Here is a 25,822-nt window from a genome sequence, read left to right on the forward strand (position 1 = left end):
CACTTGTGCATCATTCTTTCTTAGAGAAAGCAATCTAAGTGAAGGTCAAGCTAGCAGGATAAATGTGGCTACTTTGTGGATCTCAATCATACCAGTCATAAGTAAGTCACCTTTTGAAAGGTAGTTAATCGTTGCTGTAGGGGATAGAATTTAATAGCAGGCAATTGTGGCAGGTAAAAATTATAAATAGCCGTAAGATTCTTCCAGCCTTTTATGCCCACAGAGTGCTAGAGTGATTTCCAAGAGAACTGGTACTATGACAATAAAGAATAATGTTGTGGTAACAGGAGAGAGAAAAGAAGAATACATGTTATTTTAAAAAGTACACTTTTGAAGCAATGTGTTTTATAACTAAAAAAAACACAAGACAAAAATGTTAATGTGTAGCTTTTTCAAAAACTAAGCTGTTATTTAGAAGAGCTGGTGGAAAAACAGAAATCCTAAGTATAATAAATAATTTAGTAGTTTCAGACTCAGAAATCTCCCTCCAATCCACACAGACACTGACTCTACAGCTCAGAACTTACTGAACAGCATTACAATGACCGATTTTGGTGCTTTGGGAATCCCTGACAATTACAGGGCTGAAAACATTCTGCCGTTATCCTCCTTGAAGATTACTCAGTAAAAAAGGAAAATGAAAACAAAAATAGTTTTGTTAGGACACTTTGCAATTGCTCTACTACAGGATAAACGTGCACCAGTGGCACAAGAAGAAAGGCTCGCAGAAGAGGATCTGAATCCCTCTCCATCTACTTTTTCTACCACAGGCAAGAGACACCCTTGCCCTCAATAACATCCAACTGGTAATGAGGAAACAAGAGTAAAACTGTCAGCAATGTTTTGTGAGGAAACATAATGGAGGATTTCTGTAGAAGATCTTGCTAACAGTCTAAAGCAAAAGGAAAAGCAAGGAGGCGGCATGTTAAGAAAAGAATGAAGGTGGTTTGTGTTCTTTAAGGAGGTAAAATGAGACAAAAGCAGGAAAAGCTGTCCTTCCTTTATCTTGAGAAGTTCTTAAGGAAAGGTCAAGTATAGCCATCAATCAAGATAAGGAAGAGGCAACCGAAGAAATGACCTTCTTTGAGGAGAAACAAGAATATATCAGATAGCACTTTTACACTGATGTAGTCCTCCTCTATGCGAAAGAAAAGAGAACACAGTCTCATGTCAGTGCTTAAAAAAAAAGTGAACACTAAACACTTGAGATAGAACAAAATCAGACATGTAAAAGCCTATTAAGCCAAGGACTAGCAGCCAAGATGCTTCCGAAATGTGCAAGGAGTGCACTGGAATTCTATTCCTCACCACTCCTGCAGCTTGGCATCTGACTTAGGAGACGCACCTCCTGGGGGAAGCCACCCTCACTAGTTTGTTACCAATAAGCTACAGGACTCACTATACGCACTTTAAACTTCTAGTTTAAAGTTTGCTGCTCTTCTGAATGAGCACAATAAATTTTTGTTCATGTCTGACATCACAATTACACAATTCATTGATAATATTCCCCTGTGAGTTCTGCTTTACAATGTCATTTTGGGGATTAAATATCAAAATGCATGGAATTGCATCTAATGTAAACAAAATAAAATATCCACCAACATCAAAAGTAAGTCTAAATACAAGCTTTACACAGTTACCTTTCACTGGCTTTCTCAGCCAACAACAGGTCATTTCTATTTCTTGGGCTAGTTTTAAAGCATGGAATTGTTTCAATATCATTCTTGAGGAAAACACAACAAGTTTACCAGCTCTCGAGGTAGAAAGGCCTCCTCCTGACGAGCCACAATCAGACAGACGGTTTCCCCTTGCTTTGTGCTCCTCAGCATAGCAACAAGTTCTTCCTGGGTCCTACCAGTGATGTCCCGTCCATTCACCTACCAGACATAGATGTCAGATCTGTGAGTATGACTGTCTTTTGCCATTTTCCCCTCACCTAACACAGGTGCCATTCAGTGACTGAGAGCAAAGAAGGATGAGCTCCCACAATTCTCTCCTTCCCCACCACCTCCTGGCACTGCACAAAGCACTTAACCTTTTTCCCCTCATTTTCGCCATCTGCTAAAGCAGATCTGTAGTACCTACCCATCTTGCAGGGGGGTTGTGAGGCTTAATTAGTTTGTAAAGCACTTCAAAGATCAAAAGTACAGAAACAAGGCCTAAGTATTATTAAAACTGTTTACCTTAAGAGCTTTTTCAGGTTATTAACTAGAAATAGCCCATTAGACAATGAGATTGTAATTCACAAGATATCTGGAAATTTTAAACAGACTGATTTGAGAAAAATTGCCTTAAAATGAGCACTGAACCATCTCAATCTTAATCAGAGGTTTTTTGGATATGCCCGAAGACATGTTTTGTTTCTGACCTGATACATCTATCTGCTTTAAGAACAAGATGTTATCAGATCCCCCTTGTGCCAATATCTTATGGACCCTTGAGAACAGCACCTTTTTTCAAATCGCTATGTTGTTGACAAATAGCACAAAAGCCATGAGATCTGTTTAGTTTCATTGGTTTGGTTTCTTCTTAAAAACCAACGTCAAGATTTTTAATTCCATGCATCAGTATCACATACAAGGAAATAAAATATTTATTCCAAAAGCAGTGATAAATACTCAGCAATGTAAATGCAATGGGTGAATATCCTAACCTCCAGAATTCTGTCTCCTGACTGCAAACGACCATCTTTTACTGCTGCACCTTTTGGTAAGATATTCTTCACAAAAATTGGACCAGGACCGTGTACTGAAGAATCTCTGGTAACCACAGTGAAACCAAGTCCTTCTGGACCTAGAAGGTCAGATAAAGAACCCACAATATAAATTTCAACAAACAAACAATGATCATTAAAAGTAAGTGAACAATGTTAGTAACATATCACAGACACTTATTCCAGTTAGCTCTTAAAGAAAGCAACAAAAAGCTGTAGACATGTAGCCTATTTTCTGCGTGGTCTAGAGAAGAATTCAAACGATATGAGAACACATGCTCAAATCCTCCTGCAAGAGCTACAGACGGAAATACTGTTGGATGGTCCACAATAACACAAAAAAAGCAACAATTCTCCTTTTAGAGCATTAAATGTTTCTCTAGGTGGTTTTGGTATCAGCCTTCACATTAACATCAATAGTTGTTGAAACATATCAGAGCAATCAGAACTGTGTATTTATGAGCATAAATATAATTTAGCAGGTTTTATTGAAAATTAGTGAAAAGTGGAAAATGTCACATGATTTGGATGCAAAAACTGCTGACTACATACTGTTAAGAATGGGAAAGTGATATTGCAGAGCTTCCATTAGTGAAGCTGTTCATTGCTTGGAAATAAACAACCCCAAGTGTTAATAGATAAAATGCTTTAACAAATAATTAGGGAGTAAAATCAATATTAGCAGGTATTGTTTATAAGCCAGCAAAATCTCCCAGAAATGGCAGGGTCCATATAAATCTTTTTATATTAAGCAGGGTTGCTATCCATGTGATAGTTTTCAGAGATACCGTCAACCCACGTGATAAGTTTCCAGAGATATCATGATGTCAGTATAACATTCCTATCATTTCTAAAAATATAAATTACTGTTTCAAAATCAAAAGCATCACATCTAAAATGGGGAAAATTCTGAAGTAGGTTTTGTTAACACAAAGCTAAAGAGTTCAGAAGTAAAGACGAACTACTTAAGTTAAGAAATAACATGAATTAAGAAATGACAGCTTGATTACATTCATTATGTGCTAAAAGAACAAAGATACACTTTTTCAAAAAGGGCCACTTCTAGCACCAAATTTAACCCTCAGCCAAATCAGAGACAAAAATTAAACAGAAAATATAAATGCTAATTGGAATCTGCTTAAGCACATTTTACCACATGTGCATAAACCTGTGACTCCATGCAAAGACAGACATCTGCACAGAGCAAAATGTGACCTGCTGACAGCTGAATAAATACATATGCAAAGAAAAGGTTTGTAGAAAATATAAACGGCAAAGACAAGTAAATCTGCGGTCAACTTCTTGGGTAACATGAAACAGAACAGAGCATATTTTTAAACATATCTTTAAAAGAATGTTGTCACAATTAGTAGATACTAAAACAAAACCAAAAAACCACAAAGGTCACCAGCAGATAGCAGACAGTTTAAAATTTCATTTGGCACTTGCAAAATGCTGAAACACATCTTAATATCTCATGTTGCTAATGAAATAGCTTCCACATAATCAGTAACTGAGATGTTCTAAAAATCTGTAAATCCAGATAACGTGCATCCAAGATTTACAAGAATCTGACTGGTAAGAACATTACTGTTAACATTCCTACACATTTGGAAGTTTTGGAACTTTTAAATTGTAAATAACTTAAGGTATCAATATTAGAGAAATGACAGAATCAATCAAATCAGCCCCAAAGACTTACCTTTTTTCAGGTCTATCTTAATTTTTTTTGCATTTCTTTTATTGCCAAAGCCCATAAGGGGAGACAATGACGGAGAAGACAACTTTCCACCCAGACATGGAAGGTTGGGACTTTTAGCTTGTTGTAGTGTTGCTTGTACACCTGCCTCCAAGTTGCTTGCTCCAGAGACATTAATTGTTTTCAGAGTAGGTTTTGGATGAAGAGGAGGTGGAATCTTTGTTTTTGGAACTCCTTCTTCGTTATCCACAAAACAAAGAGGAGCAATAGCAGATTTCTCATATTGTTCTCGATTACACGGAGGAAGGACTTCCAAGATGACACTTTGAAACTTCATTGCCTGACGGAAGATGTCCTGAGCCCTTCAAAAGAAAGTTATGAAAGTTCACATGGAATATTTGGGCAAAGTTTGAAGTTGAGAATAAGGCAAAGACAGAGAATAAGACAAAACTTTATCTTAAATGTGAAGAAATAACTTTACCTTCACAACCACAGTGCACTTTTTTGCCCATTTACACATGAAATCTGATTTCTAAACTACACCATTTCCTTACATTTCAAGTAGGAAGAGCACATCTATCACGATTCTTAGGTTTTTATGAAAATACGTTATCCAGAATAAGTTAATGAACATATTTCTTCATGTAGAGCCTCAGGAAGGGAAATTCTGATGGCAAAGCTCATCAAAAGACTCCTGAAGTTATAGCTTCCTACTTTTTTTCAACTGCTTGTTATACGCATTCTTGTTGGCATAGAGGCACAGTGAGCACTCGTGACCAATTGATTGGGTGGATGCATCCAGTATAAGCAAGCTCAAGAGTCCGTTTTTCCCAAGTACAGTCTAACTGTCCCTCAGATTCCTTCACCATCCCTAACACAACTGCTGGCTGATTCCACAGCAACAAAAAGGATGAGGGCATGGGACATATGGACATCCTCAGAAGCAACATTGCGACTGCAATTGGTGCAGTGGGAAAGGATAACGGTACGGGATATACAGGCATCAGAAAAAAAATTGGTGACCAAGAAGGTGAAACTAGTCATGTGTTTCTACATAAATGGATAAATAAATAGGCAGGTATTACATCTTTCAAGCAGTAACCTTTTGCTAAGGTGTATTTAAGGACTTAATGCCTTTATAAATCTGCTCAACTGCAACATCAGAAACTTTGTTGAAGCAATTAATGAAACTCCCTCCCCTTGAACTGACAGCTTGGCAACAATACAGTATTCAGGTTCCCAAGCATTGCAAGGCAATTAAGACAAGTTGGCCAAAGCAACTATGGATAAAGCCTTCCTTGCAATTTGAATAACCCATAGATTTGGTCAATCAAGACATTTTATGAACCTTGCATTCTAAAAGAACAAAGGATACATCTCTTTCTGTGCTTTCCTCTCCTACCTTATGATGACACGGATTGATTTTCTTCCATACTGTAGAAGACAACTCAAGTACAAACAGAAGTAGTAGCTGAAGCACTTTTTGAGAATGAAAAAAAAAACCCAAGAAATTCTGCTTAGCAGAATCAGGTCAAGAGGGGAAGTAATGGCCATAGTAATTTTCACAAAAATCATGGGGTCCTTTCAAGAACAAGTTATGTATCTCCTACCTTTCTGTAGCATGTCTGTCAGTCAGGCAAAGTCAGTATTTCTCTGAAGTCTTAGCTTTGGATTTACACTGAGTTATTCAACAGGAGTCAATGTTGAAAGTACTTCCAAAATAAACATTTTTTTATACTGATACAGAAAGGAAGCCACTGCTCTCAGCACAAGGATGTGAAGTCTTAACCTGGTTTCTTTCACATCCCATCTTCATCCTTGCAAGTAGCCATTTTGCCATATGTTACAAGGTAATTTAATAACTCCGTTTCAGGAGATGAATATTTTAAATATATGAAGGGGAAAACATAAGATCTCCTTCAAACAAAAAATAGTGGAAGCAACACAAGACATCCTCTGGGAAAGCCTAAATGCAGTCTTCAGGGGCAAAATAACTGGCTGCACATCAAAGAGAAAAAATAATGGATGGAGAAATTTACATTTCTTGAGACCCCAAATGTATACTTTAAAGAAATAAGAGAGTGAATTAAAGGAGGTGCTAGAAACTCTGCAACACAACTGAATGTAATTAAACAGATTAACAGCAAATGAAAAAGCAGACCCACAGTCCCAATATATAAAACTATTACAAACATGGGAATACAGAAAGTAGGCTGCTGCTACTACAGCTGTAGAAGCGGCAATCATCAGGAGCAACACTAGAAAGTCTCTGCTGAAAATGGAAAGAGACAGTATGTAACAGTTTCTGCTAAGTGTTAAAACAGCTTTTACAAGGGTTATGAAGAAATGTCAATTTGAAACTAGCAAACAGATTTCCCTCTCAAAGGAGAATCTGATGACTATTTCTGGGTCAACAGTCATTGGGACGATACTTCATGACATCCATTACAATTACTGCATTTCTCTAACGTGGACTTCTGACAGGTTAGAACAGTTATGTCATGCCAGTTGAAAGCTAAAAGGCATTTTCACTGAGACTACTTTCAAGCCGGAAAGCTGCTTCCTTTAGCCATTCTCAGAGCAATGCAGAAGGATATTCTGGAAGGCAGTTCTGCAGAACAAAATAACCAGACACAGGACCAGACTAGAGCTGGTCCAAATTATTTGCCCCAGTCCCTGAATTGAGTCCTTACTGCCTGAATTTTTCTCCTCAGATCCAATGCCACTGCAACTATGCTACTTGTTACTGTAACACAAGGTGATTTAGATCAACTAAATTAGGCTCTGCTCTGCATCACCTTTGAATCACTTCTCTCTTTCATTCTCTCAATGAAGAGATAGTATAACAAGACTAGCCTCTTTAAACTAACAGTTGTCTTTGTAAATACCCCTTCCGACTCACAAAATTTGACACAAACCTTGGAGAAATGAAATGCCCTGCATCTCTCATTTTGAAAGGAAGATTTATGGAGAACTGGAGAGTTTATTGCACATTTCTAACTGTCCCAAAATCTAGTAACCTTGGAGAAGAATGTGGAGTCCTCCACTCCACATATATCTTATGGGCTTAAAGCCTCTGAAGATCCAGTTACATTCTAAAGAGAACACAAAGGACAAAAGAAATTTGTAACGAAAAGATCACATACAACTTGGAAAAGAGAGGTTTTGATTCAGTCAAAATCTCATTTGAGAAGGATACATCTTCAACTACAAATATGCAGAGATGAGGCAATTAACATTTTAATATGATACCAACATTCATGTTCTGATAAAGTTGATGTGTTATGTAGGAACTTTCCATGAATGGAAGATGATGACATGTACTATATCACAGCAGAATACATTTACCACCAAATACACAGAAATGTCTAACTCGAAAAGGTATCAGGAGGCAAAAAGCATAGTCTTGAAAACCTGTACTGGTTTTATGAAAACCTATTTTGCGAATATTTATCCCTAAGAGTGAAATTACTTATTTGATTTTAGTAGAAACCTTGAACATTTGGCTTACTGTTTAGAAAGTTAAGCCTCAACTCCCTTGAGATCTCAATAGGTTTTTGTTATATTATAAACAATCACTCAGCTGTCTAAATATATGGATTAAAAAGTAAAAACAAATTACTATTTAATTACTACAGTAAATACCTGTGAAATTTGAGAGCCTATTGTTTTGTGCAACAATGCCACATTAATTCACAACTGATCAAAGCAACCTGTTACTTAAAGTAATTTAAGGGAGACAATAAATGTCAACAGATTTTTAATACAAGTCATAAGACATGAGACTTACCATTTAGCTCAACTAATCAGTTACACAGTACAGGTGCTTTTTAAAAAATAAATGCTCAAAAACCCACAGCACCAAAAAAAGAACAACTTAATTTGCAAAATAGCATTATAAAACATGCTGCAATGTTGACTCATTCTGAAGGTCTTACAAGGAACAAATTACAAAGAAAACACAGAGAAAATAACAGAAGAATTACAAAGCTATGATAACTATTAAAAAAACTGAATGCTATTTAGATTAAGTATGCACAACAGCTTCACTAGGACTACAAGAAGGTTCCTCTCCTCAAATTTCACCTTATTTGGAGGTTTCAGAAAGAATTTAAACATTTTGGTCCGTTATCAATTATACAGGCATTTTATCTGAAATAAATATTAATCCCTTTGTATGAATCACCGAATAAACATATTATAGTATAAAATCCTGGCTAGTCTAAAGTATCAGTAAACCAGCACTTACTGTGCAAAGGTTTTATCTGTAAGGTCCACGTGGTTAATCTTCACAATGCATTCATTCTCATGGAAAAGCCCATCACGCCTAGATCTGCTATTTTCTTCAATACCACGGATGAAGAGTCCCAGCATTCTAAAATGCAGAAGAAGTAGTGAAAGCTATTCTTATTCGGCTGGTATTAATTTTTAGCAACGAAAAACAGATATTCGTAATTACTATGAGATGAGATAGAGTAGAACATTATGAAGTGCCTAACCTAGAAAAAAGGATATCCAGGTCGCTCTTTAACTAAAAAGGAGGGTATTGCAAGTAACACCAAGAAAACTTGCTGGACACTAATGCATACAACTTGCTAGAACTTCAGGAAATATTAAGTCCTGTGGTTCACACTTGGAGAAACAGAGGAAAACTCCTAGATCTCCCCATCCAGTTAAAAATTTGAAAGTAGCTTATGCAATATTTGTCTGCCACTAAGTACGACTGCATTGCTCCAACAGAAAGCACAAACAGATCAAAACTACTTTTCTAACTTCACTATAATAAACGAAATGGGTGTTCGAATAAGTTAAAAAATAACCACTATTTCTACATTTGAAAAGTCTCTGAAGCTTTACAGTTGCCGAAGTCCCTTGATGACAGTAACGCTATTAATTTATGTGGCAGGAGAGCAGCAGAACATCAAAACCTAAGTTGTTTACTGCCAGGTTCTGTGCAAACTGAAAGCTGAGGTGCAGCACAGGAGCTTCTGGCAATGCATTAAGTGAAAAAGTGTGGGTGGTGCAAAATTCCAGAATGGCTAACTCTGCTGGGAGCACTTGGCTACTTCTGACCTACCTGAAGCACCTCCAATATTGCAGACTACAACTCAACATAGATACATCCAACGATACCACTATAAAGTCCAAAAAACCTGACCACTTCACGTCTGTGAAGACCTCTTATAATCAAGTTTTATCCATTAAATTTCCATACCACATCAGCAAAGACAGATGACCTTTAGCGACCATTTTCTATTGGTTATTTTCCATAAAATATTCATGTGCAATTTCCAATGTGCCACCACTCCAATCACAAAACAGAAGTCTTGTCTTTTTTTCTCAGATTCATGACCGTCCTTCATGTTTAAGTCCATTCAACAGATTCACAGCATATTGTTAACTATTTCAAACGACACTAAATTCACCGTGCATCTGATTTTATATTTATTGCATAATAAAAGTTTTGAGATTTATATTTATGTCATATCAATGTACTTCAATTGAAAACTTGGTTCCTAATGAATATTACTACTTCAAAACATCTAACAGAAAAAATAGATCTAATATCTATCGCATAAAGATTCTCTTGCAAGCTGTGTTATCCTTCACTAGAGGACTGAAAAGGGCAGCAGCGGTGATTGGCTGCAGTCCTGCTGATGACAACCAGTCAACCAGTGGCAATCTAAAAACTAACCACTAAGAACTAATGAAATATAATTATGTTAAGATGCAAACCAACAGAAGAAAAATAAAGTTCAAATTAAGTTGGTTGGTCACTAATCCTGCTGTGCTTTGATGCTGCATCCATATAGAGCAATAGGATTACCCACTTCTCTAAAACTCTCTGCATGTGCTGCAGTACCTGAATGAGTGGCTTGAGTTCCCTGTGCTGTGGCACCTTAAATGCATTGCTCCATTACTTTTTTTCTGCAGTCTCAATTTTAGCATTATTTTAATGCACTACTAAGTTTTAATTCCTTTTTTTTTTAATGATACCTAAGTGCAAAGAAAGGGGAAAACTTTTACCATTAGTTTTGTAGTTCCTGTATAAACTAAGATTTTGTAAATTAATACAATGTTTTAACTACCTCTAGAAAATTTTTCCTCTGCAGCAGTGCTAGGCTAAAGCCAGTGTTGCCTTATTAGAAGGTAACTTTACAAGGGAAATACCAGACCAACCCAGTCACGGCCAGCACGCCCTCATAAATTGCATCTTGTCATTAACATAAATAAAAGATGTTCTTCTGTACTTTCTCATGTTATGAGTTAAAATTTATACACTAATCTCAGGCTTGATTAAATAAGAGGGACAAGCAATTTAAGTCACTTTAGTGCTTTTACAAAGATATTGGTAAGGTTCTGCCAAGGGTCATTAAAATTTCAAGACAACTGTCTAAACAAGCAGTCCATCTGTCAAAATCCCCTCTCCTATAAGGGATCCCCCCAAGCATTTATCAATAAGGACATGTTAACATGCACAGAATGCAGATGAACTCTACTCCTCCTTTACAGAACTTTTTCAAAGCCGCACTGAACAAAATGATACCTCAGAATGGAACTGCATGACAGTCACAGGAATTACTGATTTTAAGAGCTTGCAATTCCATCACAATTTTTACCTAATGATCTTAAAATACAGTGTGTACACCACAACCTTTGTGGCATGCTTGTAACAAAGAACTAATGTCTCCATATCACAAGGCAACAAGCCTAAGTGCCTTTCTCAAGATAGAGAGGCAGCCTGCAAAGCCGAGGATACAACTCAGGCCTCCTACAGCTCCCGCTGAAGAACAAGTTTCTTCTTGAGACAGTGCCGACATTTTCCAGGCAGCAGATGGACATCTATTTTCCTTTTTGGTAAATAAAACACTCTGAATGAATTTGAGTCCACTTTCAGACTCAGAGCTTGTTGAGAAAACATTTACATACACAGACCTTTACAAGGCAACTTAATCCTTCACATTCTCTGTACTACATGAAAGCTAAGCAAGTAAAGAAGCATTTAAGAATTAGACATTTTTAACTTCCTCAATAATTGTCTTTGTGTTAGAGGCAGCCGTTTTACTATGAAGTAGTGTCATTATGGCATTGGCAACTTCCCGTCTCTTACTGAAGGCTGCCAGTGTCAAATTAACTCTCTGCCTAAGCTGCCATATGTCAAATTTCAGCTAGAATTTAATTTTATTTTTTTTTTCATCTAGGCTACATAGCTTGGAAAACAGTTATAATGAAAATGCTGACACAGTCTTAACTACAGTACATCAATATGAGCATGCTGCTATAATAGGCTTTTGAGATCTCAAGAGACTATGTTAAATCATTTATAATTAAAGTAATTGTATTGTGACAAAGAAAAGTTCATGGTATAGTGCACATTTTATAAATGCTATACAAACCAAATCTGAAAGGTGGCTTGAAGAGTATGACCAGGCTAGCAATTTTTTTGTTTTTACTTTTCTTGTCTTGTATGTCGCTAAGGAAGGGCCAATGCAGAGAAATCCAACTGAAAACAAGAACAACTACTCCAAACATAAAAATCCCACACACAACAAAAACCAAACCCCACACATATCCACAAAACCAACACCACAAAAAAAAACCCCACCTCTCCTCCTCCACATCTTTAGTATGACACTGTTTTACAGAGGATCTTGTTCAATAAAAACAGAGGCAATTAGGAAGGGCATATATGAACACAGGGGTTCGTATTCTCTTATTAGACTAATAAATAGTTTGGTAACATAAAACAATGTCACAAGCCAATTTTCTTTTAAGCATTTTTTTTCCTTACGGTTAAATAGCAGGTATTTTAAGAGAACCATGACTGAAATCCCTTTGCTAACATACTTCCTGAGCAATGCAGAAAATACCTTACCTTCCACTCAAAGATGAAAAAAAGGGCACTACATGTATCCCCAAGGGTCCACCTTCCCCAGAAATCTCCACTGTTTTCGTCATTTCACTAAAAAAGAGCACAGGGAAACACAACTCATGTACTTTTTCAAAGAATTTTCTATGTTAAAAAAAAAAAAAAATCCCGATTGATCAGATAGCAGGAAGGACAGAAAAAAAATTTGACTCAGAGCTCATTAATATATAAAAATGCAATGAAATGTTAAATGGCTATCAAATTCTTTCAGTTTTAGAGAGCAGCATTTGTCTACTTTGAAAGGGAATGACAAAGTATTGAACATTTTCCTAAGTCAAGCCTTAAGTAAATCAGGAAGTTAATTAAAAAAAGGTTATTCTACATATTCTTAATCTAAGCTCCACATGAGCTGCTTCAGTCCATTTCCCCATGTGGACACATTATAAACATGAAAAATCACACATTAAGGACATCAATTAGTCAAATAATATTTAAATATCAGAGTTTCTGCCCTCAGTTGCATAGAAATTCAAAGAACAATTCAAAGAACAAAACAAATTTCAATCAAAAGTGCAACTCAGCTCATTTTATCAGGAAGTTTCCTTCCTCAAACACCGTTATCAAAACCCTCTATATTTAATCTCTGACAGGTTTTTGCTGTTTCATGGCTATGTGCTGTTTCATTTCCTGCTGAGTATTGTACATGGCCAGCCTTGCAGTGACCTTAATGCTATTCTGGGTGATAATTTGAAAAGGAAGGTATCTGAATTAGCTAGAATATACGAAAAAATATAAAACCTTCTGTTACACCACCTCCCCTCAAATCATACTGGATACCATCAGCACTCCAAGTAGTGGCCAGTGGACAAGTACTGGGTATTTCCATCTACATTTGAACATGCTAATACATTCAAACTATAAGAAGCTCTATGCTTGCACACTCATCCCTCTGCACCATCCCGCCCTCCCCTCCAAACAATTCTTCCCTACTACAACTATTTCCTCTGGGATCAGCTGCCCAATCTCACCGACGCATGGTCTTCTGGTCGTTTGAGCTCATGCAAGAATCACCAGCAATCAGAGGTATAAAGGAGGAATCTGTGACCACCTTTGAAGTGGCAACACACAGTTACACCAGATTAGATACAGCATAAAAACCCACGGCAAAGCTAAGTCCTGTCACAAGGAGGACAGTTACTAAAAGCAATCCTAGATGACTCCTGGCATTGCTTTCTAATAATGCAGGGATATTTTGCTCTTGTCAGAAACCTTTACCCAGTTGCACAACGATTAATCAGAAGCAACTTGCCCTAAATACAACAATTCTTAAACCCTGTTCAGCTGACCAAGCTAAGACTAGAAATTACCTTTACATAAATTTCTTTTGTTTTGTAGGGTGGGATGGCAGCAAGTGTTTGTTGGGAGGTTTTGGGAGCTTTTTTTTTTTTAATAAATTATTCTTCCAAAAAGCCTGACACTGAAATTAATTTATATTCCATAAAAATTAAATGGACAGACCCTGAAAAACAAGTCACCACTAACCACAACATAGCAGACTTTCATGTTACTATATTTATAACACAGGCACAATCAACAGACATTTCTATTTGCTGATTTTTTGTTTCCTGTATTTCCCCCACTTCATGAATCAAACAGGGAATCCTGACAAGATCTTCCTGTAAATTTTTTTAGAAAACATTTTTTCTAGTGAAATCGATCAGAAAAGCCAATCGGGTGCTAAGCAAAACCTCAAAAATGCATGCATAGGAAATCAACTCTTCTTTTAGTTCCATCTTCTACTTCCTCCAATTCTCTTAACAGACAAAAGAAAAATTAACGGGCTACTTTTACTGCCTTTTGAACTCCTACAGAATCAAAACATACGAGCAAATTAAGTAGCCAGATCCAGAAAATAATCAAAAGTGGTAAATGGGCTTTCATTTCTACAGGGAAAATTTAAATAAGTTATAGCTGTCCCTAGATAACCCCGTGTTGCTCAAGGACTCCAGGGAAGAGTTGTCGTCTTAAGCAACTGTAAAACAGAGCTGGCATTTTTTGAGGCCTATCAGGACAGACAGGTTAGCTGTCATATTAAATCAATGCACTTGTAGTTACAAGTAGGCTCAAAGCCAAAGAAAACATACAAGTTTATTTTTAAATCTAACATGAAATCTACACACTAAGAAAAATAGGTTTTTGTGAAAACTAACAGCCCATGTGCATTAGTTTTTAAAACATTGCGGCACATCCTAGAATTATGCACGTACTAAAGCATTAAATATCCATAATAGCACCCTCTTTATACATAGGTGTGTATTTAGAATGATATTTTTAATCAGAAATTAGGCAGAATGACTTTTCATTCTCAGACAAATGTGATTCTTGGTTACATCTGAGAAGAAAACTGCCCTTCACAACAGCTTTAACAGGACATATTTTTATATTATAGCTACAAAAGCCCAACAACAAAAAAATTAAGAAGCAGGATATCTGTGATTTGCCATTTTTTTTTGTTGTTTGTTTAGGAATCTGAAAGATTAGAGACTCTGAAACATTTTACATCGTTCGCTCATGCCGTCTATCTTCTAGGAGGTTTAATCTGCCTACAAGAAGAGCTGAATTCCAGCACTCTACTACTCTACACTGGGTTACAGTTTACACAGCACAGTGGATTGTATTCACGAATTAGACACGGCTGATGAGATCCTAAACAGGATGAGTTTGAAAAACACTAATTATTAAACTGCAGGCACAAGGGACATCAAGGTTCCGAGACCCTTCAGTTTGACAGTCAAACTGAAAAAAGGGAGTAGGAAAATGCAGAACAGCGTTCCACTGCTGGTTGATAGCTGTGATATTGACAACAGAGAGGGTAATTTATGGATTTTCTAAAACATACCACACATTTAACAAGCAAAGGAAAAAGTCCTCAAAATAGGAAACAGTTAAATTACAAAAGCTAGTAACTTACTAGTGATCTACTCTTATTTTAAATCTCCCCTATACATCATACGTGTATTTTGCAGTAAAATGAAAACTAATTCTGGGCTATTAAGTCAGTATAAAAGACCTGGAGTCCAATCGCTAGCAGGGGATGAGAGGCTGGGAGCATCAGCGAGCATGCACAGAGGGTGCCTCAGCATGCTACACTGCTGGTATCTCCTGTGTGTTTCTCAAGGAGCAGACAGAGCTTCTACCTCAGAAAATACTGCCCTTGCTGAGTTTGCAACCCAGTTTCTACAGAATACACACACAGATACATTCTTACAGCAATCAAAATAAATGAACTTTTAAAAAACATTTCTCAGTGAAATATATCAAAACTGCAGGGTTCACTCCAACTAGGACCCCTTGGACCTCTTCAGACGCACGCTGGCATCTCCCTTCCCCTCGCTGCACCAATGGTGCCTCAGTGGTCCCAGGGAGGAACAAACATCTGCCTAGTGTGACCCGATTGTGGTATTCAAGACCACATTCAGTGCTGCACCATTGATTTTTAACCTGAAGAAACTGTCATCATTCACTACGTAAATTCTTCTTTGCTTAATGTTTATTGATTTCTACCTGATTCTTTAGAGTCTACCACATTTGTCAGAAAGGCTTGCTATGCATATTATTAAAAACATTGATGAATTAAGGTTAGCAAAGACAATGATAGAGAAGATGTACGCATGTATGTAGTTAGCATGCAGAGCAGTCCATTTCTAACAAGATTTAAACACAGTGCTGCACATTACGTGGCGCATATTCAGCGGTGAATCAGCCTGATCCTCAGATTGGCAGTGCCCTTGCTGTCAAATACTACAGGTTTGTCTCCTGCAAACTCTATCAAGAATTAGCTTTCTGTTACTTATGCAATAGGAAAAGACTTGTTAGCTGAAAGCTTCTTGGCAAACGATCCAGTAATACTGAAAATCCAATCTCAACCACTGAGCACACAGATGCGTAAAAGGTGCTCTGCAGAAATAAAACTAGTTTTGTGGCAGGACCTGGTTTTCTAAGGCGTTTTGACCTTCCCAAATCACAAATGCTGGGAGAATCTTCATGGGATTTCTCCAGGAGAACGCAGTAGATGCAGCCTACAGTGATTAATTGTTTTGCAACATACTGAAGACAGCACCTTGGAAAAAGCTGCTTTCTGCATGGGTTGCCAGGCAAAACTTGTCATCATGTGTATGTCACAAGAACCTAATGCCCGAATAAACACAGATCAAGTACTCATCATTCCAACAGCATATTCTTTTGCCATTTTAGTCTTATTCAACACTTGCACCTAAGTCTTCAACCCAGGCACAACATGACGAAGCAACAACCTTTGAATAGATCATTGAAGTCCTTGATTGTTTTTCAGAAAAGGTACAGATTAGTAAGCTGCTGCATCTGAAAAAAAGGTCTCTTCGCACAGCATGTCAGTGTTTCCCGTGTGAACAGAAAAGCACAGCTGATATTCTGAACATGCTTTGTGGCATTTTTATTGACTACAGCCAAGTAAAAGAAAAAGGAAACATCACGCAGATGTGGAGAGCTCACAGATGAAGTTATTGAGCTGCACTTCCTTGCTTATTCTTCACTTGTGCCTCCAGCCCCACCAGCCAATGCTGCCATTCCAGGGGAGGAGAGCATCCATGAACTGAGGCTACTGACATTTGGTAGAGAGCACAGGTCTACAGGCGATGTCAAGTTACTAAAGAGAATTTTAGAAAGGAAATGTGTACAGGTTTACCCAAATAAAGAGGGTGATGACTCCATCCATGTACTACTTTTGCATATCAAAACAGTACAGTTCCTGATGGTAATAAAATGTCTGCACCCATTCATCCAGAGAGGCTTCTGGAGTAGCCATTTCAACTAAAGCTGTCAGCACATGTCCCACCCACCTCCTATACATTTTCAACAATTTTTCTTCCCTCTTTCAAACTAGATGCTCAAAGCTCTGACGAAAATGTCTTGGAAGCCCTGAAGAAAGAAATGGAACTCAGAATGTTAGTGCGAATACCTTAAATGATGAAAACCTGAGCAATATCTAAATATGGATGCAGACCACCCTACAAGGAGAAGAGGAAGCAACTGAACAAGGAGAGTCAAGAAGCAGCTTTGCAGGCACACTTAAGGGAACCCCAAAGAGACAAGTGTGTTTCAGCTGCTCCATCCTACACAGAACTAAATAAACTATCCACTAAGTTTAAATACTTAATATGAAATAATGTTAAAATCTCTCAGTTTCAGGTTCAAAGAGGTAACCAAATGACCCCCTCCTCTGCCAAATGCATTAATCTAGAAAAGACACTACTGTAATCCAGATTTTTTTCCCCACTAAATTTAGTTAGTTCTCACAAGATTAACTGTCTAAAGGTTTAGAGAGAAACTTGATAGCCTGCAGGCACCAGATTTCCGTATCTGTGTTTCTTTAAATCAAGTTGCTCCACTTCTGTGTTGTTAGACTAATGAAAGACACAGAAGGTTAAAAAAAAAAGTAAAATACAGAGAAGGAAAAATTGCTGCAGTTACACGTTAATTATGTATCTACAGTGCTTAAACCATGGAATTGACCCTGACCTCTGCTAGAAAGAAATGGGGAGACCACAAAACAGGACATAATGAAAACACATAATGAATTATCTATGCATAAATAACCCTTTTGAGTTCCAACTAATCCACTGCTATTAAGCTAACATCCACTTCCAAGCAGATTCACGTTTACTATTTCTTAACACAGTCATTTTTACTAAGAAAAGCAAGGTTTCCAAAACCAGTATTAGTGTGTAGTGTGCTAAGGGATTCAGTGTAACAGGCCGTGATAAATTTATACCTGACCTCCCTGAGTATCAAGACCCTACTGCTACTTTAAAAATCTTGCAATCCTAGCACAGAAAATGAAAGGCAACAAGGAAAACCCACCAGATTTTATACTCTGATGGCATTAGCTCAGTCTCCCTTATTCTGAACATCAATTTTACCAGCAAATCCAAAATAAAAATAAACAACTTCAGACATTTCAAGAGGATTGTAATTAGTCCTGACTTTATTTATTCCATTAAAACCGTGCCAATGACCCAATGTTTCGAGACTCTCCTCTAGCAAAATTCAGCTTTCAAAAGGTCATATTAAAATTTTCAGACTCCTGAGGGATACAGTCCTGAAAAGTTCCCCAGTACTTTGATAATGAAATGTTTTAAGAGAATCCAGCCAAAGAAACTTCCCTCCTATCAGCTTCTGAGTAGAGAAGCTAAAAGTCCTCCACATTGCTACTCATTTAATTTATCCAACATGCAACAAATTTTGCCTACTTAAAGCAGTGAACTGCAAACGAAATAGTTTTCCTACTTGAGTGAGAACTATAAAACAAGCCAAGTCTGAAGCCTTTAACTTCAACTGACTAGGCTTCACAATCATAAAGTACTAATCATGGTATCCTTTTTCTCTGCCTCCATCTGAAACACCCATGATTGGCTGCGGTTAGAGAAAGGACACTGACCTCAGAGAGGCTGGTGCTCTGATGAGAAGGCTCAAATAATTTTCTTAGGTGACTAGCTGCTATTTTGCTTAAGTGCTATAGGTCATAACAATTACCAAACTCAGTGACAGGAAAGGATATTTTCCAATGAAAGCAGCAAAGACAACAGTGGTTTTCTTCTTTCTTCCATAGTACGGAATAGATCAGAATTGAGCTGAAATATTAGCTTTATTAACACAACTTAACATGGCTTATTTAAATGAAGGCTTAAGGTATCATTTCTTAATGGTCCTTCATGGCCCTAATATCTTTGAAATATAACAAGAAAGATACCTGCACAAATGAGTTATAAATAATACTTCCCTTCAGAAAGAACAGCGTAAAAGAAATCAAATTAGATATTAAGATGCTAGTTTTACTACTTGTGGAAAAAAATTTCTATTATTTAATACTATTTTATTAATAAAATCTTCTTTACTTATATTTAATCAAATTAAGATACAAGTAAGATAGATAGATAGTCTCTAGTGACTCATTATTTTAATTTATAAAGCTATTTCTCCTAATGAAACAACTTCCGCAAAAAGAGTTTAAAAAAAACTCTTTACCTTTAAGAAAACAAAAATGCAAGAACAAAAAACATTGCCTTAAAATTTTAATTCTTTGACTTCTGAAATTCCAGTGACTCACAGAAACACCAACTAACTTTGCTTCACAAAATAATGTGTTCTGAATTCCTCCTAAGTTCACTGCTCAAAAAAAATGGAATATATTACAGATATCAGAAAATAATTAATAATTTTAAAGCAAAAAATCTCCTCAGGACACAAGAAGCACAAGCAAGGTATATGGGCCCCTCACCACAAGAAGGATGTTGAGGCTCTGGAGCGAGTCCAGGGAAGAGCAACAAAGCTGGTGAAGGGGCTGGAGAACAGGCCTTATGAGGAACGGCTGAGAGAGCTGGGGTTGTTTAGCCTGGAGAAGAGGAGGTTGAGGGGAGACCTCACTGCTCTCTACAAATACCTGAAAGTAGGTTGTGGAGAGGAGGGTGCTGTCCTCTTCTCCCAAGTGACAGGGGACAGGACAAGAGGGAATGGCCTCAAGCTCCGCCAGGGGAGGCTCAGGCTGGACATCGGGAAAAAATATTTCATGGAAAGGGTCATTGGGCACTGGAACAGGCTGCCCAGGGAGGTGGGTTGAGTCACCTTCCCTGGAGGTGTTTAAGGCATAGGTGGACAAGGTGCTAAGGGGCATGGTTTATTGTTTGATAGGAATGGTTGGACTCGATGAGCCGGTGGGTCTCTTCCAACCTGGTGATTCTATGATTCTATGAATTATTTTACTGGGACTCTGCATTTAAAGAAACATTGTTTCTTTGTCTTTATTTTGGTTTTTGTGGTTGTGTTTTATTGGGGTTATTTTTCATCAATGTTTCTCCTTAATGCATCAATCTCAATCCAGATTAAGACAATTAATTTTATCTTTAAAAAGTTACGACCAATGCAGAAACTTTTGCTTTCAAGCTTTCCCTCTCCTCCCCATCCATTCAACACTTTGATGTTCAGGCATCAATTCAGTGGGCCCCAATCTATATTCTGTCATTTTTCCTTCTATACTCCTCTGCCAAGACAGTTTGCAGAATTCAACAAAGGTCCTAAGAGATCTACAGAAATCTAGACTTATTATTCACTGTTTTGTGACATGCCAGAGAAAGTCTGGTCGCAGAGGTCCTTCTCATTGTTATTGTTTCAAACGTCCACCAAAATTAGTTTATGTAGATTGAAAGCCAATGATTACCACAACCTTCTTCTGAAGAATCCCAAGGGCAAGAAATGACTTGTTTAGCTTGATAAACAATAACGTGTTCTCAGAAAATTCCTAAGAGGACTTAGATGATCTAAAACACCCTTGTAAAAGCCTAAGGACAACAGTAAATGTGAGCACAGCATACTCAGAGCTTGATTAATCCCCATTACAAATTAACGGATCAAGAAACAAATGAGTGCATATATTGGGTGATGCATAATAATTACCTCAGGTGAAACAAGCTGTAGAAGTCTTTAGCAACATTGCACAAAGAGAAAATAAGCATTAGCAACTAAACTAAGTTCTATAACTGCACGATGAACACTTAATCGTCCAGTGTGTAACTTGGAAGCCTGGAAGTTGCAGAGAAAGCTGGGAGCACGCTCCAGTGATTTTTCATGATGAGACCATTCTAAAAATATGTATCAGTATCGGAAGACAAGAGAAGAAACTACAAAATGATATACAAAGTAGGTGACAAGGAGGCCTCCATGAGGAAGGAAAATCGCAAACAGATGCGTAGAAGAGCACAACCTTAACAGGATGGAAATGTTTCCCCACTAAAAAAATGAAATGATGACTCAAACAAGAAAAATTAAGAACTTAACTCTCTTGTATGGAAAAGACTGGTTTTAGACATGCTCCAAAAGGAAAGGTGATCCTTGTACCAAAACCCTGGCATGACCCAGGAGACCACCAAGGTCAGAGTCCCTGTTCTTGCGAACCTTCCCAGAGGTTTTGGGTATATTGTTTCATGCCTTTCCCAGACCCCATGTAGCTAAAATGAGAATATTAACACTTGTTTTTTCTCAGGTGTTTGTCAGGATAAATGCTTTAAGGTTAAGGCATACAGATAAAGTTTTTAAAATGGTTTTTACTTTATACTGTTTTGACAATAAGCTGCAAAATTCTGGTAAATGATTATTTGCTACCATCAAAATCAAAACAAATTAATTTTTGACATTTTAGCTGTCATGCAGAAATTTGCTGAGTAACATTTCTAAATTTCATTATACAATGTGCTACGATATCACTACAGTTCTGCAACAAACAACATACTGGACAAAGGACCGAATTCCTTTGCCAACTCAAAACAGTGACTTCAGCACAACCTGAATCACCAGTCAAAACTGAAATTCAAGCTAATGGTGCTACAGGAGAATAGCAGCATGAAAACATTTTGCTCTATACTTGCCAGATCACATCCTTTCTTAGCATCACTGAGGATCTGATTGACCTGATTTCTGACACTGTATTGCACTCTGACTTGTGTGACTGCAGGAAGAACAAACTCTGAAGCTCATTATTAAACCCCTTGTGAAAACCTGTTTCCTTGTGTTTCAGCTGTGCAGCTCTCAAACTTCCCAAACAGTCGATGTGACCACTACCCCCTTTCTGGGACACAACAACCCCGTGCAGCACTACAGGCTTGGGGAAGAATGGCTGGAAAGTTGCCCACAGACAAGGACCCGGGGGTGTTGGAGGAGAGCGGCTGAACACGTGCCAGCAGTGAGCTCAGGCGGCCAAGAAGGCCAATGGCGTCTTGGCTTATATCAGAAACAGCAGGACCAGGGAAGTGATTCTGCCCCTGCACTCAGCACTAGTAAGGCCGCACCTCAAATACTGTGTTCAGTTTTGGGCCCCTCACTACAACAAAGATGTTGAGGTCCCGAAGTGTGTCTGGAGAAGAGCAAGGAAGCTGGTGAAGGGGCTGGAGAACAAGTCTTATGAGGAGTGGCTGAAAGAGCTGGGGCTATTTAGCCAAGAGAAGAGAAGGCTGAGAGGAGACGTTATCACTGTTCACAACCACGTGAGAGGAGGTTGTAGAAAGGTGGATGTTGTCTTCTTCACCCAAGTGATAGGTGATAGGACTAGAGGAAATGGCCTCAAGTTGTGCTAGGGGAGGCTGAGATTGGACATTAGGGAAAATTTCATCACCGCAAGGGTCATCAAGCACTGGCAGAGGCTGCCCAGGGAGGTGGTGGAGTCACTATCCCTAGAGGTATTTAAGAAGATGGAGTGCTTAGGGATTCGATTTAGCAGTGGACAGGTATGGTTGGGCTTGATGATATCAAAGGTCTTTTATAACCTAGACATTCTATGAATCTATAATTCAGTTAGAACACCCCTGTCCATCTCTGGTTTATATATTAAGACAGGAAAAGGATGCACTCCATCTGACTATTCTACTGAGGCAATGCACTCAAAAATACTGGCTAGAGTTTTCACAGTGTATAAACATAGATATAAAATCTACTACAGAAGATAGCAAAGTAATAACCTTACCACTCAAAAACAGGGATGACATTTTAACTGAAGAAAAAAAAATAATTTCAGGATTACATGGTTCAGCTGACTGGTTATTTATTGGGAGATAACACACTACCTAAGAACATTCTCTACCTTATGACATTAAATACCTGCAGGACTCAGTAGAAAGCAAAAACATTGACTATACAATAGCAGCATATTTCCCCTTTAGCCTTATAATACAAACACCCCAATAAAAATCATCCATATTCATCAATGAGGGTAATTAACACATCAATAGATCCTTCACTATGTGAATCTAGTGCATTTTTAGGATGGGAAAGGGAGAAGGAAGAAGAGATCATGACAACAATGAGCATAATGCAGATTTACAGGTGCAGATGGAACGAGAAGTCAGTCTTGCATGTTGATGAACCACACTTGAGTCAGCACCGAATAGAAGATGTTCCTACCTGACAGGGAGCCGGGCCCTCTGAGCCAACAACAGTTCTGTGGGTCCAGTGAGGTTCATCTCCCCATCCTGAAAGGATACCTGGGAAGCGCCCTGTTGAGAGATTTCAGAGCACATTTTGAAACTACATACATATTTATGCATATATAACAATGGTTGCATTGATATTTTGGAGTGAATGTTTGGAAGATAAAACAAATAATAAGTAACACCATCTCACTAACATCTCACTAACAGTGAGAACCAAGAGACCCATTCTGTATCCAGTGTACATGACACAGGACTAAAGAGAAAGAGGACGATATCTGAAGCCCTAGTCCTCATGCCAGACTCCCACCGTGCTTCCACTGGAACCCATCTAGCCTGAATGTCACCCTTTCCCATTCTCAGCGACCTCCTTTCTCACAATGGATTCCACAGACCTTGGATAAACCCAAGAGCTTTTTCTCTGCTCTTTCTATCCCTTAGTAGCGTTTATCTGGTAAATACATTTTCACAGTAAGTGCGCAGAAAAAAAAAAAAAAAAAAAGTAACCATTTGGCCAGACACAAAAGTTCAGCGCACACAGGGACCTAACATAAATGCTGAAGTTCTTGAAAACTATTATTTAACTTTCTTTCTGTGATCCTTAGACTCTTAATGTTTGCATTTTTTCCATACTGGGAGAAGGAAAGAGGTACCAATGAGATAAGACCCCTGTCAGCAGGTGATATATTAGCTTTAATGTACTGTACTTCATTGTAACCCTTATGGCAATAATGTAAACAGAGCAAAAATCCGTAACAAAGACCTTTGTTGGAGAGGTCACTTCTGCCAACTCGGCAACAGGAATATAGCTGGAAGACATAAATCTTCAGCTGTCAACACACTAAGAGAATTCAATTCAGAGTTTGATCTTAACTAGATAAAGCCCAAAGTTAATCATTATTTTTTTGTTGTTGCAGTGATACAGTTTTCCAGTGTATGTAGTTGCCACATCAAGTTGTCTTACGGCAGAAGGTAGCAATGTTACAAATTAATTCCAAAGAACAAAGCCAACTAGGTAAGTGACTTAATTTTCAATAAAAGCTCTACACTGTAAATTAAAACTTTCTATTTCTCTCAAAGGACGGCTCTACTCAGAAGGATGCCTTCAAACATTTGGTGTTTTCCGATTTGTAAAACTTATTTTCAGGTTATAAGTATCAAGAAAGCAGGGGCAAGAGTGGGTTGTTCTGTGTTTTAAAAAACAATGATAACCAGCCTTGCAAACAAAACTTTGGAATATAAATCAAGTCGGATCCCATTTTGGTTCAGACACTGCTTTTAAACCTATAATACTGGTAGCAATTCTCTTTGAGTGTTAGAGTACACAACTCAGTGGACTTGGCTTCCACTGCAAGACAATATAGCTCACTTGAAGCAAACTTCTGTCACTAATGGAAGAACTATTTTAAAATATATGTATTGAGTATGTGCCTTCTATATTCCAATCACTTTTCACAACAGAACCACATAACAAGAAGCAGTTCTTGCCGTATGAAGCATCTTCCATACTAATTTCATAATTCAGGAACTTAACCTCAAGTTGCGTGCTTGCAGCAGAAACCTGACACAAAGCCTTCTCCCATTGACTTCATCTTGGAAAAACGTAGTGCCTGGGTAGCAACAGATCTCAGAAGCTGACAGAACTCTTAGCAATAATGCTCCCAACAAAGCTAACCTCCTTTAGCCAACCACTGAAAACACTGGTGCTACAATGGCTCTTCTTGGAAGGCTGAAAATAGCTAATGCATAGATTTTGGGTTGTGAATTAACTGGACTCTCTTTTCTTCCAGACAACTGGCTGCATCACATTGCTTCTCAGCGCATGACTGAGAGCTTGCGACTCATGCCTCAGAACTGTGTTGCTATATAAAGCCTCCCTTGCAGTCTACACAAGTCTGCATAAGCGATGTTATTTCTTGGCTTTTAGTTACTGTTCTTGCTGTAGAGAGGTTACATCCATACTCGCCCTTCTTCTCCACTTCCATGGGAAACAGATTTCACAGTGATGACAAACACTGACGTTCAGAACACAACCTCATCTCATGTTTCTGTTGACTGATTCACACGTTTTAAATCACAAGGAACCACTTTTTGATCAACAAATCTAATCTCATACCAAGAATTTTAGTGACACAGCACAACATTGGTAAGGGCACAGCTACACTCCAAGATAAGAGGCACTTGCAAAAAGATGGCAACCAACAGCTTCCTTTTTCTGCTGAAGACCAGAAGAGCAAAAAGCATCTTGAAACTGGATAATAGGGTTATCGTAGATATTAGGAGTATCAAACCTTCAGCAGAAGTCCTCAGAAACAGATTGAAAATCATGTCACAAATGTTTCAAGGCGTGTTCGTTCCAGTACCAGAAAGTAATGGTCCAGCCTGATAGTCCCACATTTCCATCATTCCAGAAGATGAAACTTCTGTGAGGAATTAAGAGGATGAAGTGTGGAATACATAACTGCAACTACAGCTTGCTTTGGAGTTTTTTTGTGGGGTTTTTTTTTTTTTGAAAGACTAAAAGCTCCTGA

The 25,822-nt window shown here is 37.9% G+C and overlaps 1 protein-coding gene across 2 annotated transcripts in view; it reads right to left on the minus strand.

Moving 5' to 3' along the window:
- PARD3B (par-3 family cell polarity regulator beta) overlaps nt 1–25,822 on the minus strand; it is a 429,894-nt gene that overhangs the window by 222,523 nt on the left and 181,549 nt on the right. The window contains exons 5-10 of one of the 2 annotated variants that reach the window (XM_069860945.1): nt 23,266–23,357; nt 12,289–12,375; nt 8,662–8,787; nt 4,416–4,774; nt 2,654–2,793; nt 1,749–1,877 (exon numbers count right to left, since the gene is read on the minus strand). In XM_069860945.1, coding sequence (XP_069717046.1) covers nt 1,749–1,877; nt 2,654–2,793; nt 4,416–4,774; nt 8,662–8,787; nt 12,289–12,375; nt 23,266–23,357 — 933 coding nt within the window. The remainder of the gene's footprint in view (nt 1–1,748; nt 1,878–2,653; nt 2,794–4,415; nt 4,775–8,661; nt 8,788–12,288; nt 12,376–23,265; nt 23,358–25,822) is intronic. The other variant, XM_069860946.1, reaches the window with a different exon arrangement.

Source organism: Phaenicophaeus curvirostris, chromosome 7 (genome assembly GCF_032191515.1).
Source record: "Phaenicophaeus curvirostris isolate KB17595 chromosome 7, BPBGC_Pcur_1.0, whole genome shotgun sequence".
In the NCBI taxonomy this organism is placed as follows: domain Eukaryota; kingdom Metazoa; phylum Chordata; class Aves; order Cuculiformes; family Cuculidae; genus Phaenicophaeus; species Phaenicophaeus curvirostris.